The sequence below is a fragment of the Prinia subflava genome, chromosome 21 (genome assembly GCF_021018805.1).
Source record: "Prinia subflava isolate CZ2003 ecotype Zambia chromosome 21, Cam_Psub_1.2, whole genome shotgun sequence".
NCBI classification, from domain to species: Eukaryota; Metazoa; Chordata; class Aves; order Passeriformes; family Cisticolidae; genus Prinia; species Prinia subflava.
In genome coordinates, this window is record NC_086267.1 from 1,559,210 (window position 1) to 1,574,282 (window position 15,073).

Consider the following 15,073-nt stretch of genomic DNA (forward strand, 5'->3'; position numbering starts at 1 on the left):
CTGACCTTAGAGGAAGGGCTGTCTCATGCCCTAATTAAACACAGGGGGTCATTAGTGACTGCACAGTGTCCCATTGCTGTCTAACCAGTGCCTTTTGCAGCTCCCTGTGTCCCTGGTGATTGGTGTCCATGTCAACAGCCCGAGCAGGATGCAAAGGGACTGCAGGAAACACCACAGCTTCAGGGAGAAAGCATCTCTTGAAAGATCCACAAGAAATTCAGGATTTAATCCCCCCTGCCAGGGGGGCTGCAGCTGTGTGGGTACAGGTTGTGGGGGGCACAAGCTCTGAATTCCTATTTTATCTGCTAATTCAGAACTGATGAAATGCAAGTAGCTGCTAATGTGGGTCCAGCCAGGACACACAAAATTAATGGGAAATGCTTTAAGAAGGCACCAGGCTCTTCTGTAGAAGGTTTGAAGTTTCTAAACATGAGATTAGTACCCTAAAGAACGTGAGTGACACCTTTGGGTCCTGCTCACTTGTTGGCCCCCTGCAATAGGTTGTATTTTAAACAATGCATTGGGATTTACACTCAGCAACAATCCAGAGGCACTGTCAAACTCTGCATCCACCCTCACTCTCCATCTCCTGTTTCTAGGACAAAATGCATCTCAGCACGTTCTCTGTGTAATTCATGCTCACACAGATGTGCTTCACATCACTGAAGGACTCAAAGCAACTGAGCCAATTCATCTCGAGTCCTTTACAAGCTCACCTGCTTCTGCAGTGATGCCTGAGCCAAAGAAAAATCATTTGTTAAAAAATATTTGCTGAAGTTCCACCCTGAAACACAATTCTTGAAACATCCTGGCCAGATGAAGGTAAAACACTACATCAAATCTACACAGAGAGAAGTGAGATTCTTCCTGGAGACAATTCCAAGCACTAAAATGTAAATTATGACACTGAAGCTACAAGGAGAGGCAAGAGGAAGCCTCAGAATCACCCCCAGAAGCAGCAGGAGGGCTGAGCTGCTAATTCAGGGCAGGAGATGAATGGCATCATTACCTCACAGCCCAGCACCCTTCGTTAAGGGAAAGAATAAAAGCGTTGCAGAAGTCCCAAAGGTTTCTGGATTGTAAACTCATGACTCTTAAATTAAATATCTGGAACTATGCCACTGTCACTATAGCCATTAAGGGAAGTCAGGCAATGTGAGAAAGGGAAGGGATGATTTAAACATAAATTAAAAACATCATGTAATGGCAAGGTAGAGGAAAACACATTAAAAGAGAGACTCTGTTCAATGTGGCAGCCAAAACACTGAAACCTGATTGTACCATTCCAGTATTACAGGCCTTCCTACTTCAAAATTAATTATATTGTAATTATACACAGCTTACAGGGTTCCAATATCTTCATAGTTTTTGTCCACATCCTCAAATAAATCAAAATAATTTTGGTAGATGGGGATTCCTTTTCTATGGTAAAAACTTGGGCCAAGATTTTCAACAGAACTAATGACACTGAGTCCAAAGTCAGTCAATTCCCTGCAAACCATGAGTGGAAGAGCCTTTCCCAGCTGGCAAATCCAGCCTGTTCTGTACAAGCTGAAGATGATTTTGTTTAAACCCACAGCTTGCATCATCTCTTTTCTGTCATTACCCACTCCAGAGATTTTATAACCTTGCAGTGGTCTAATTTCCTATCAAGGCCATTTCTGCTACAGAACTGTCTGGTTTTAATCCAGAATACAGAAAACCAAGACAAGTACATCAGTCACCCCCCTTTAGCAAGATAACAACAGCACATTTTGAGCTCTAAATCTTTAAATGATTTTTTTTTGGCTGAAATTAAGAGGGAGAAGGGCCTGCAAGACCCACACACGGCTGTCATTCCCAGAGCAGCAGCCAGCCCCAGCTCTGAACTCACCTGTACGAGTCCCCATCTCTGTTGTAGTCACACAATAGATAATCTTTCCCTACCACCTTGTCTCGTGCAATCTTCAAGGGCTGATCCACGGAGGAGAGGAGATCTTCACACAGGCTCGGGACCTGCGGGGAGGGAGCAAACAGGGAGGGGAGAGAGGGCAACACGTTAAGGCTGACAGGCACTGGCACCCCCAGGAACAGATTTTGTTATTAACAGCCCACATCTGTCTCAAAGCCCAAACTCTTCAAGAAATCACTGCACTTACAACACACCTCTATGCTCCCACCTGGAATAATTTCAGATTTAATTACCAAACCACTGGTGTGGTCCAGCACACTTCAACACACACACACTCCACGGTCGCTCCGTGCCAAGGCTGCCCAGGGGAGCCCCTGGCCAGGGCTGATGGACACAGGTAAATATTTACAGTGGGAACGAGGGAGCTGCTGGAGGAATGTGCCCTGCTCACACTGCAGGGAGCATTCCCAAGCTCCCACCCTGGGTCAAGTTCAGAGCACTTTCCAGGCACGTAGCCAAGCGTGACCACGCTGGCTAATGAGAATAAACGTGTCTGTCACATGTCAAATCCAACACACGTCCTGCATCTTCCACAGCTTCCCATGGAGCCAGGACTCCCGTGCCTCCCTGCCCTGCCAGCTCTGCTTCAGCGTGGCAGAGGGGCTGTGACATCCTGCAGGGACATGGGACTCCATCTCCCTGCACACACTCTAGATAATGTTCATTCAGCCCCAGTCCATCCCAGGGACCAGCAACAACCACTCCTGCAGTTGCTGCCATCAAACAATTCATTGTGTGTCTCCTGCTGGAACAAGAGTCCAGATTTCACTGCAACAGAAAGGGACTAAACCAAAATGCCCTTTCCCAACAACACAACAGATCACAGGACAACTGGTAAATTCTTGAATGGATTGGTAACAATGTGCTAACAAAACAAGAAAGAAATAAGCAGTGAGGAATTTCTTCTACACTTCACTCTGCATCATAGAGATGAAAACCTGACTGAGACTATGAGGACAAAAGGCAATCAAGGGCAAAATTAATCATCAAGTGATGAATTCACAACTCAGAAATGAAAAGGGGAGGGAGGGAGGTATAAAGAAAACATGGAAATGTGCTTTCTTCTCTTCAAGCCACTGATTCAGTGAATGGATTAGCACTGTTTCAAAGGAAAGAAGCTCAGAGGAGAAAAAACAAATCTGGGGTGCAACAGCCCCAAAATTATTTTAATGCACTAGATGGGACAGAAGAGATCAAACTGCCTGGAACAAAAACATTCCTAATCCCAAGTACAAGGCAGTAACATGCAGAGGATGACAGTCAGAGTGAGCAGGGACACACATAAACCAATGAGATTATGAAAGATCAAAAAAAAAAAATCTTAAATGGAAATGAAAAAACAAACTGTGGCTGCCTCATCCCTGGAAGTGTCCAAGGCCAGGCTGGACTGGGCCTGGAGCAGAGGGACAGTGGAAGGTGTCCCTGCCATGGCAGGGGGAGCACTGGATGGGCTTTAAGGTCCCTCCAACCCAAACCATTCCATGGCTCTAAGATCGACCAGCAAGTGATGCAACACCTGACCCACACAAACAATCCTTAAAAGCCAACCAGGACATGGTTGGTAAAGTGCTGAAAAAGCTGAAATATTCATTAGAGTGTTTTTATTTTGGTACTCCACAGACTGTAATGTGGCTGTGAGTGAGAATGCAGAGCCCAGACCAAGAGCAGGGCAGTTCAGGGTTTAACCAGCTCGGGGCTCTCATGGGAGTTCATTGTTTGGTGCCTGCAGGCCTGGCTGAAGAGGCCTCAAAACCACAACACACTCCTGGGTAAACAGAAGTGGACAAGCAGCAGCGGCTTTTAGGAAATTCTTCCTTTTCCTGAGACCAGACAGCCCAAACACTTCCTGGAGCTGTTCCAAACCAGCAGTGTGGTGGCACTGGTAGGTGAAATGATGTCTCTGTGTCTGTGAGCACATCTGCTCCCCTCTGCCCTCTCCTTCTCTCCCCCATGAGCCATTAATTTTGGGCTGACTCTTGAGGCTGGCAGCAGCTCCATGTGCCTGCTCCACCTCCAGACCCAGCACGGGCAGCCCAGAGCAGCCCAGCCCTGGGAGCTTGACCCAGAGGAGAGCAGAGCACATCCCTGGCCAGGAGCCACCAGCAGAGACACGACACTGCTGCCTCTCACCTGCCTTGGGGTGAGTAACAGTGAGGAAAACAGAACTGGGGGAAGTGGCTTTTCCCAAGCCTCTGCTTCCACTCTGTTTCTCTGGGAGCAGCCTACACTGCACGTGTGGGAAGGGAGCACGAGAGGAGTCACTCTGCAATCCTTCAACCCCAAACATCCACACCAAGTGTTCTCACGGGGAACCCCAAACCCCGGCTGATTCCTCTGCATAAAGCTGAATCCACAACCCTTATAAAAAACCCCACATGAGTAACTTTCAGATTAAACTTTCTTTTAACAACAGCACATGCCTGGTGTGGGGTTTCTGCAGGGCTCAGAGCACAATCCCATATTGACCAGAAGGAACTTGTAACCCGTTGTTTTTTTAAGATGCAATCTACTGAACTAAACCTATCTGTGGATGATTTGGTAACAAATATTCACGGCCAGGATCTCCCAGTTTCTGAGGGCTGTGGTTATTCCTACAGCCATAACAGTGACTGCATTATATCACACACTTACAGAACATAATACTGCACTGTATTATAACCCTCCACTGTAAAACAAGCTGTATATCCCATGTCTCCTTGGTACAGACACTCCACAGGACTTCAGGCAATCTATTCTTTCCCCCTTCTCGTCTTTCAGAATAAAACAGAAGAAAACCCACTCATCTAGCTTGGAAATATTGGAAAATTACTACAGTATTTATAAAAAGAACAGATATTCCAGCTGATGGAACTACTCATGTCACTCTAATTATTGCAAAAGCACCCAAGTGTGGCACAGTTACCCAAGAATGTAATTTTTATACCACTTATTACATCAACTGTACTTCCTAAGAATGAATTTACAATTTATGCACACTGCCTTTCCTCTTCTACTCTTGAAAACTGCTTACAAGGCAAAGGCAGTAATTTGAACAAGGTAATTTGCAGCTTTAAAGACTTCAGCTTTAAAGACTTCAGCTTTATGTTTATGAGACTATGATTCCTTCTGAATTTAGGTCCTTTGGATTCTTTTCCATGTCAAATATTGAATCTTACTAAAACATTTAAATTACTGTTGTGCACATTCAGACTCTTGCAGGATTCAGTTTATCTTCTGATCCCAGCAAAGGCAACTCTGCTCGGAAGGCAACTGCTGCTCTGAGTTCTCACCTCAAACAGTGGATTTGCGCTGTTAATTTTTCTTGTTAAGGTGTTCAATGTTAACCGAAGAGCCAGAACTCACCCGGGTGCCTGAGCACTTATGTACAGCAGTCATTACAAGGAATTTTGACTTAAATGTAGAAACACAAAAATTAAGCTACTCCTCAGGCCAAACTGAAATGCCAAAGCAGTGATTTTGTTCCATTCATCACTTCAAATAAATGTCACTGTGATGCAAATGCTGGTTCTTTTCTGAGCAAACACTGGACCCCCACCTTTGCTCTGACTCGACCTTTCCCCACTCCGAGCCCTGGGAGGTCACCTGCAGAACACAATCTGCACCTTGTATCTCCAGTAAAGCCAGCAGGAATTGTCACCTGCCCTAACCCCCCTGTTCCCCCAGAGCAGCTCCCACCCTCTCTCCTGGTGGCTCTGGGTGCTCAGCAAGTGAGACCACCCTCAGTGAAAATGGCAAAGAAAAAAACAAGGATATGTGGGGCTCAGCTGGAAGAACAGCAGCATCATTCAGAAGGAACAGGGCCCGGTGTTTGGGGGATATTTTTTTCCAAGGAGATACACAAAGGATGTGTAGTGCAGAGGAAAGAAAACCTGAATGAGAAAGTGAGGGAAACGTGTCAAACAAGGATCCTGTTGTCCTGTGTAACCAAATCTCCAGCAGAGCTGCCCAGGTATGTGGACAGTGTTTTAATTAAGGCAACTGCTCTGCTATCAAGACAAATAATCACTTGTGCCAAAGTGGAAACCATACCCTTTCTGGAGTAGCTAAGCTCAATCATTCCTTCTGGACTCACTTCTTTGTTCAAGGAGCTTATGAGCAATTAAACAATTGTTTCTGGATTATTTTTTAAAGTATTTTTAAACAAGTATCTAAAAACAAATTCATGGAGGAAAGAGGAGTGATCCCTCAGCTCTCCATGTCTGACACACAGTCCCCATCCTTGCTTTGAGCACCCTGAATTGCATCACATTCTGCACTCCACACACTCAATGTTTTGGCTGTGTCCACTCCAGTTGAGAACACCCAGATTGTTGTTTCCTTCTACAGCTTGGACTGAAATGTGCCACATCTACCACTGGAACAGCAACACTCCTGGTGTACCAGCCCTAAGGAATCGCCTTTTTCCATGTTTATTCAGAGGTCAGCGTTACTGACCTCCACAGGAATCTTACACACTGGAAAACTGTGCTAAATGCAGCAAAATTAAAGATTATACTTTTTTTTTCCTTAAAGAAGCAGAAGGAACAAGGGGGAATGGCTTCAAACTGAAGGAGATTAAGTTTACTTTGGAAATTAGGAAGAAATTGTTCTCTGTGAGGGCGGGCAGGCCCTGGCACAGCTGTGGCTGCCCCTGGATCCCTGGCAGTGCCCAAGGCCAGGTTGGACAGGGCTTGGAGCAGCCTGGGACAGTGGGAGGTGTCCCTGCCATGGCAGGGGTGGCACTGGGTGAGCTTTAAGGACATTTCCAACCCAAACATTTCTACATTTCTGGGAAGATGAGGCAAAATTAGCCAAGGAGCCATTCAGATCCATCTGTGTTCTGAGTCTGCATCTGCAAGGTGCAGGTATCTGAACCTGCAGGTATCTGAACATGCATGTGATGAGGGCAGTTCTTAATTAGAAGCCCCATTCCATCAGCAAGGTGAGTATTTTTATCACCTGTGAACTTTCAATACTAAAGGAAGAATAGAAGCTGCTCCTGTGGCTTGGAGAAACCACTCAAACACAGAAGAGCCCATGGAAGCTCCCTGACCCTCTCACAAAATAATCCTTCTGGCACACCTCCAGCTCAGATCCCTCATCTAATAAAACATTATTCTGATGTTTTGGAGCCCTTGCACGGCCTCAGAATTTCCTGTTCCTGCAGAAGGCAGGCACAGCCCAGCGGATGTTGTGGAAACTCAAGAAGGAAGCCTGGCTCCACTCATCTCGAGCCTAAAACCACCAGGAAAGTCACTCCCACAAATCCACACAGGCTAAACCTTAATTTGATCCATCACAGGCCCAAAGGCCACACAATCATCAAGCTTTGTTTCTGAAATGACACTTAAATGGACTTGTGTTCAGACAAGATACAACTGATACTGGGAACAGCTCAGTGTTATTCATGTGCCTGCACTGAATTCCAGCACTGCAAGAATTGGCAAAACCAAAATTAAGCCAAATGAGCTTTTCTGGGAAAAAGAGATGTTAACAAGGTTGCAGATCCAGGTTTGTCTAGCTAACTGTGTCATAGCAGACATGTCACATTAATTACAGAATGTTTTAATTCAGCTCGAGGAGCTACATTTAAAAAGGTGACAACCATTCATAAAACAGGCACCTTGGCTTTCCTCCTGTGCCTTGCTGGATCAAACAGGGCTTTTGCTGAATTCCCTTTCTGAGAAACAAAAGGCAGCCAGAGTGCCCTGGGCTGGGCCTGGTGACCTGCACGGGAAGGCTCCTGTACCCAGTCCCAGTCCCAGTCCCAGTCCCAGGCCCAGTCCCAGTCCCAGTCCCAGGCCCCATCACAGAGTATCCGTATTTGGGAATTCCTGACTTTTCCTGTCAGAGTCCAGGTGGGGATACCCAGCAACAACTCAGGGATATGCAGGACATCTCCTCTCCAGTGATATTTGTCTGTCCCAGCTTTCCCCTCCCTCCATCCTTAAAGAGGTTAGGGAGGTTTCCAAGTAGGATTCACCTTCACACACACTCCCTTCAAATGATATTTAAAGAGATATTTTAAGGGTCTCTAACACCAGCGGTGCAGTGGCAGGAGCCTGGAAGACAAAAAGGCTTAAAAATAGAAAAAGTGATATAAGGCCAGAATTGAAATTCCCTTTTCCAATCTCATGCCAGGAAGTGAGGTTGCTAGCTCTAAGCCAAGCATCACATTAACAATTTACATATATTAATTGCTATCTCAAATTACCATCAAGATATCCAGGGGTAATCTTTGCTAGCTGGAAAAACTCCTGCTTACAGCCATTCACTAAATGGAAAAACTGGCTCTCAACCACCATAAATTTAGTGAGAGAGCCACAGCCCCTTCCTTTAGGCAATAATCCTTGTGTTAGAAACCTGCCTGGCTGCTGGGAGCTCATCCCACAGGTCAGCAAGTCCAGGCAGAACAGCAGGTCAGAGACTCAGCTTTGAGCCCACAGGGCTGTCAATGCACTTCTGCTCCCACCACCTTCTTTTTCAGCTTTCACTGGATCTGATCTTTTGTTAAAAACATCTTCCACCCCACCAGACGCCCAGCTGGCCATCTGCATCCAATTATTTTATCTCTCCCCACAATGCTCAGGCTCTTGAGCTCCCAACACAAAAAGCTCCAGTCACATTCTCATGTTCTTTATGGTCTGTGCAGCCCAAGCAGTGCAGTTTGCCTGGGGGTAAATTCTGGAGCTTCATATATCTCAGAGACTGAAGGCATGCAAGCGGATTTGGGATTTGCCTGGAGCTCGCGTGAAGCGACAGCCTGAGCTGTGTTCAAATATTTCAAAATCATAAGTTTACACATTTTAAGATTCATCACTCCGGGATTTTCTAAAAAGTAACACATTCTACTAAAAATACTTCAGTATTCCCCTGTGATGAGGAAGGAGAGCTGATCACCTCCCAGATCTTTAATTGCAAACAGAGCCTTAAAAAACAACCAGCAAAGTTATGACTGCTGTGTCTATAAAGAACTCTCACTTTAATTCCTCCATGGCAGCATTACTTGGTTCTGTTCTTCAAGAAAGCTTTCACTTTTAGGAATGGCTGCTGTTTCTACACCAGATTTACTGGGAGAAGAGAGGGACAAAGCTGTGGCTGTGAGCAACCCTCCCTCTCCTGGTGAGCCTGTCCGTTCTGGGAGGACCATTTTCTGTCCCCACTTCATGCCAGGCATCTGATTTTCCTGACTCAGCTAGATTTTTCATCTAATTTATATTATATACACGCAGGCAAACATCCAGATTAAACACTCAGCAGGAAATTTGTACTTGCTAAAGGGACCTGCTTAACTTTTACCAAGAGTGAGAGTGCATCAACTTCCACAAGGCAATCCTGTCACAGATCTGTTATTTGCTGCACATGGCCCATGAGGACAATAAATCTGATTTCCTTCCACCTTTGCCACCTCAGCTCTCAAAGACATCATTGAAGCTCTCTGAAGAAAACACCCCAAAGGACTCTGGAGGCTGCCACCACTCACCCACGCTGTCCTGTGCTGCCAAGGTGTCCTGGACAGGGACCCTCCACGGCAGCACTGCCAGAGCTGATCCTTCTTTGGGATTGCTCTTGGAAAGAGCACAGCTAGCAGTACAGAGGGCTGACCTTCTCCAAACCCTTAAGGAAAAGGAGGCAGGAAGACAACTGCCATGGATTGCTCTGCCCTTCCAGGATGAGCTGCTGAGCCACTACCAGCTCTACCAGCTGCCCTCCTTCACCTCCTGCCCAGTGGGACTTCCATGAGCCAAACAAAACCTCACTCGACCGACTCCAGGATGTGTTTCCAACCAGGGAACACCCTCAGAGTCCCTTTCCAGCAGGTGGTGAGAACAGATGAGATTCACAATGGGGTTCCATGGGAAGCAAACTGAATCAGCAGCAGGAACCCCTGCAAAATGTGAGCCAACAAGGAGGTGACACAGCTCTTATGTGACACAGTTAACATCTGAGTTAACATCTGAGCTAATGCTCCGAGTGCAGTCACTGCACACCAAATAATTGATTTGGAAAAGACCTTGAAGTTCATCAAGTCCAGCCTTTGTCTTGGGGCATCTTCACAACAAACTCATTTAAGAGCAGTGCAATCACATTCCTCTCTCCCCTTTTGGGAACTTCCTCTCAGCTTGGACCTGGCCCACAGGTAGATGCTCCAAGGCTCACAGTTTCCAGAGGAGCTCCAAGGAAAATTATTCCAATTTAAATTATTTGTCCTTAAAAAGGTTTGTGCCTACAGCAAACTCGTTCTGTAGAGATTCAGAAGTCCCCTCTGAGTAGTGTATTTACAAATAATGACTAATTGAGCCCCAAGCAGAGCATTCCATGCCAAGGCCCATTTCCAGCACCACGCACAGCTTCTTTCAGGCAGGACTTCTGGAGGGCTGTGATTGACAAGGTCTCTAATGAACTCTAATTGAAGCCTCAGCAGTCTGAAAAACCCAACAACAGATGTGGTGAAAGGGCAAACCACAAACTGTTTTGCTAATGCATGAAAAGTGTCTGGGCTGATGAGGGCCAGTGACCCAAAAATTCTCTTCTTCCACCCATTCTCTTACTTCATGTTCAAGTTTGGGCCATTTCCCTTGTCCACACAACACTTGGGGGCAGTCCTGGACAGTCCTGGGCATACTCCATGTATTCAGCTGGGGACCAAGCTGCTCTTTTATGAGCCACAAGCAGCAGAACATGGATAGAGTAAGAGGAACCTCAGGGAGGGAATTCAGTGAAGTTATCCTTCCTTCCCAGCAGGAATTACAGCCTAGGAGTGGTTTTAAACTGCCAGAGGGCAGGGTTAGATGGGATATTGGGAAGAAATTCCATCCTCTGAGGGTGGGGAGGCCCTGGCACAGGGTGTCCAGAGCAGCTGTGGCTGCCCCTGGATCCCTGGCAGTGCCCAAGGCCAGGCTGGATGGGGCTGGGAGCGAGGTGGTCTCATGGAAGGTGTCCCTGGATGAGCTTTAAGGTCCCTCCCAACCCAAACCATTCTGGGATTCTGGACAGGAGATGCCAGATTCTCACTGTGTTTTGGAAAACTCTTTACATACAATGACATTTCTAAGCCATCTTCTCTCCTTTCAAGGGAGTTTAAGCAAGCAGCCACCACCAGTCTGGAGATCAAATCCTATAAAAAGACCACGGCAAACTGAGCTGCAAACAGACTTCAATACCCTGAACTCCACAGCAAATACTGCCATGAGCCTCTGCTTCACACCTACTCCACTGTGGCAGTGGACTGAGCGAGGGAACCCAGCACAAGGAGGCCAAGAAGTCAGGGTGCCACGTTTTACAATTCTTCCCCAGGTTTAATCAACCTGCTCTTGCTCAGACAAGCAGCAGAACCAAAACCTCACATGTAAAGATCTGGATGAAATCCGCCAAAAAAAGGTCAAAAAACTATTTGCTCAAGCCTGGCTCATGATGTTTCTAGAACTGTTACAGGTGGCAGAGCACAGACTGTCTAACCAGTGGAGACTTCAGGAGGTCGGGCTGAGAGTGGCTGCAGAAAAGGTCTACAGGTGTCTCAACAATAAAGGAACAGTGCTGGATTTAACAAATTATTTCATCTCTGCCCCAGAGGAGGGGGTGCAGTGCCTCGTTTGGGGGTCACAGACCCTCCTCCTAACAAGCACCAAGCTGGTCTGGTTCATGTTATGTTATGAAAAGGAGCCCAGGGAGCGTGTTGCTGATGGAAAGCATGTAGAGCACTAATGAGCACCATCCAAAAGTAATTCCAGCGTTTAGAGGTACCCAGCAATTTTCTGAGTCATTAAAAAACCTCAGACCAATTACACAGTCAAGCTTACCATGGCTCCCCAAACAACTCCTTGTTTTGAGTGGTCCTGGGAGCTGCTCAAACCCTGATGCCCGCTCAGTCCTCCCAATTCCATCACCAAACCAAGCATGTCACACCAGATCAGATCAGTGATTTAGTTACTCGTGTCCTACCTCGGGCAACAGCCACAAAAACCCTGCTTCAGGTTGCCAGGAGTTTTGGGGGCACAGATGTAGCCAATTACTAAATGGTTTCAAGAGAGAGAAATAATCCCTTGCTGCAGGGAATAATTTCTTTCCTGACCCCCAGAGCTCTCTTACCTGTACCTTGGCTTATATAAGTAAAAGAAATGTTTAGAGTTTGATAAATTTAAGTCAGCCACAACTTTTTGACCATAGCTTACCAACACCAGCTTTAGAAGCACTCCCCAGCCAAACCTCTACCTGGTGAGCAGCTGCTCTTCTGCACAGATTTAGAAGCTTAGGTCAGAAATAAGCCATGTATTTAGACTGGACAATAGAATCCAGCTTTCCCACTAGCAGACTCTGTATAGATTAAATCCATATTTCAGTAACACCTTCAATTACTCCAGAGGCAACTGTGCCACACACTGTTTTAAGGGACAGTTGGCACTAACCAGGTTATTAGAGCCCAAACATGCATTACAGGATGTGCAGCTTGTAATGAGCCTAGAAATCCTTCTTAAGTCAGTTTTCCTCCCTAGCAGTGTGTAAAGGACAACACAAGTTCCAGGGACAAGCAGAAAAAAAAAGCTATCAGACACAAGATGGTCAGCCAGGTTTGGTTTTTGACATTAGACTGCAGAACGTCTGATAGAGCACAAATTATAAATAGATTTGGGTGTTCTCCAGATGCCCAAACACTCCCAGCAGTGTCTCTGCAGCATGTGGGGCAGCACAGGCAGTGCAGCTCCCAGAGCTCCCCCAGCAGGGTGTTCAGCAGGAGGTAACACCCAAGGGTGCTATAACAAGGGTCTGCACCCATCCGTACACACTGTCCCAAATACAAACAGCAGCCTCCAACCCGGCACAGGCTTTTATGAGCCTCAGGAGGGGCAAACTACAGGCTGGGAATGAAATCCCTGGACACCCAAACAGGATATAAGGGACACCATTAATGATCAGATTGCCTGCAGTGAGGGTGATAGGTAACTCATATCTAACTAGGGACAATATTATACCTTATCTATTGCAAATGTTAACAAATGTATGGATTACTAGTGGTTCAGAAAGCAGTCTTCAAGGAGCTGAGGTAAAACTGACTTGCAGAGACCAACAAGCAATAATATTCAACCTTTAACAATCCAACCAGTATATGAACCACAGACTAGAGATGGAAGCAGTCTGATCTGTATCCAAGAGCATGAGCCAACTAGTTTATATGCAATGGAAAGTAACTTTTATAGTCCAGTTTATCCTTTGCTTCACCCAAAAAACGAGAGAGGAAAAGCAGTAAGTACAAACATTTCTGTTCTTTTTTTTCCTCTCAGTAAAATCTTTAAGAAAATTTCACCAGGCAAAATGACAGGTTCATTAAGAGAGCTCCTAATGACCCCTCGTCCCCAAGTGTCCTGCACACACAGCCCAAAATAATCGTGGATTCCTGACATTGCTCAGCCAATGGTTGCTGTTCAACCTTGCCAGAAGACAAGGGGACAGACAGATGCCCACACCCTGGAGATGCCCCAGGAGCTGTCACACACCAGGCCTGTGGCACTGCCACCTCCTGGGGACAGCTCCAGTACTCACCAAGTCAATGAGGTCACTGAGATTCTTCTCTATCTGCTGCGGAGGCAGGCGCCTCATCAAATCCAAGGCACAATCCAGCTGCTGGTCACTCTGCAGGGACAAGAAGAGCCCTTGGTCACAAGGTGGACAGTAACACACACAGCTCCCAGTTCCAGCAGAGGCTTTGCATTAATACAGGTAAAATTCATTACATTTGCTTGTGGATTATTGACTTGGTAACTTAACACCGTGCAGCTGATGGAAAGGACTCCAGTTCTTACCCACCAAAACAGCTTCTGATGTTTGTGTAAGTGTTTAATGTGTTGTTTTATTTTTCCACACTATCTCAATAATAACCTGGGGTAGGGAACTGAAAGTTCCTTCTCCCGAAGCAGGTTTAACACTTCCTCATTTGCACTGATCAGCTGGAGATAACCAGCAACCAAGATAAACTACAGAGCTCCTCTCCCCTGCAGCTTTATCAGACAACCAGAATGAAACATGTACACAAAGCACGATCCATGATTTCCTTCTTCCTACAAAACACACACTAAAAGCTGCTGGATCTAAGAAATCAGAGACACAGTTATTTAGAGCTAACACAGTAACTTTCTCTGAAGGGCTCACTGTAGCTGGTCTCACACCGATTTCCACACAAAGAAACACCCTTGAACTCCACTTCAGAGTCAGAAAATGTGCCCCAGACACTCCAGGAATTGAGCCACGGTCCTGACATAACCTTTAGCTGTCCTTTTCACCAACAGACACAAACAGACACTTTCCTGCTGACCTAACAGCACCCAAAATCTGCACAAGTTCCTTTGATCCCAGGTCAGGTGAAGCACAACCAGTTTGTTTTCACTGCTCCTCCTCTCCTTTTTCCCTTTGCCATTTCCAGCCACCCAAATCCCACAAAGCTGAGGTTTCCTTTCACCCTCCCAAGTTCTGTCAAGCTCCCAAAGTCTTATTTAAAACAGCTTCAACACTAACACAGTTCCATTATCACATTACTCAACGCAGCAGCCCCCAGGACAGGGAGAAACAGGAAGCCAAGTTTCCTGCAATTAAACTAAACCTGTGGAATGAGGGAAGGAGGGAGAGCTCAGTTCAGTGGACATCCCTTAGGAAGCTGCTCCTTAGATGGCCAGGGGAAAGGAACTGCTCACTTTTACCTACTGAGCCCTGAGAGCCCAAGGACAGAGGCTCTTTAGGGGCCCTGTGCCTGCCCAGCCCCTGCAGCCAAGCCCAGGCAGGGATCTCTCTCCCCAGGCACTGTCCACACCTCCTGCCCTCTCTTGCATCCAGGAAGGAAACCTGGCACAGTCACAGAGTGCTCCTCACTTGTGGAATGCTCTGTCCTCCTCTACCAGCTGGAATTGTTTAAAAGACAAAAAAGCCTCGGGAAGATGTTAAAAACCACCACTGTTACAAACCACCACTAAAGCTGCAACCCCAGAGTCGGTATTTTACAGAGAGGCAAACTGAAAATAAAATACACTGCATGGAGGAGAATCCACACTTGCAGTGTTTATGGACTAACCAAGAGAACCTGCAGGGACCATTTTTTACCCAATATATTCAGTAACAGCTGTGAAAGACACGAGTAGGATTGTTTAAGGCAGAGGT

General features: G+C 46.3%; 1 protein-coding gene across 2 annotated transcripts in view; it reads right to left on the reverse strand.

The window, feature by feature from the left end:
• CAPZB (capping actin protein of muscle Z-line subunit beta) overlaps window positions 1-15,073 on the reverse strand; it is a 59,484-nt gene that overhangs the window by 31,553 nt on the left and 12,858 nt on the right. For both annotated transcript variants that reach the window (XM_063417306.1, XM_063417305.1), the window contains exons 2-3: window positions 13,469-13,558; window positions 1,874-1,995 (exon numbers count right to left, since the gene is read on the reverse strand). In XM_063417306.1, coding sequence (XP_063273376.1) covers window positions 1,874-1,995; window positions 13,469-13,558 — 212 coding nt within the window. The remainder of the gene's footprint in view (window positions 1-1,873; window positions 1,996-13,468; window positions 13,559-15,073) is intronic.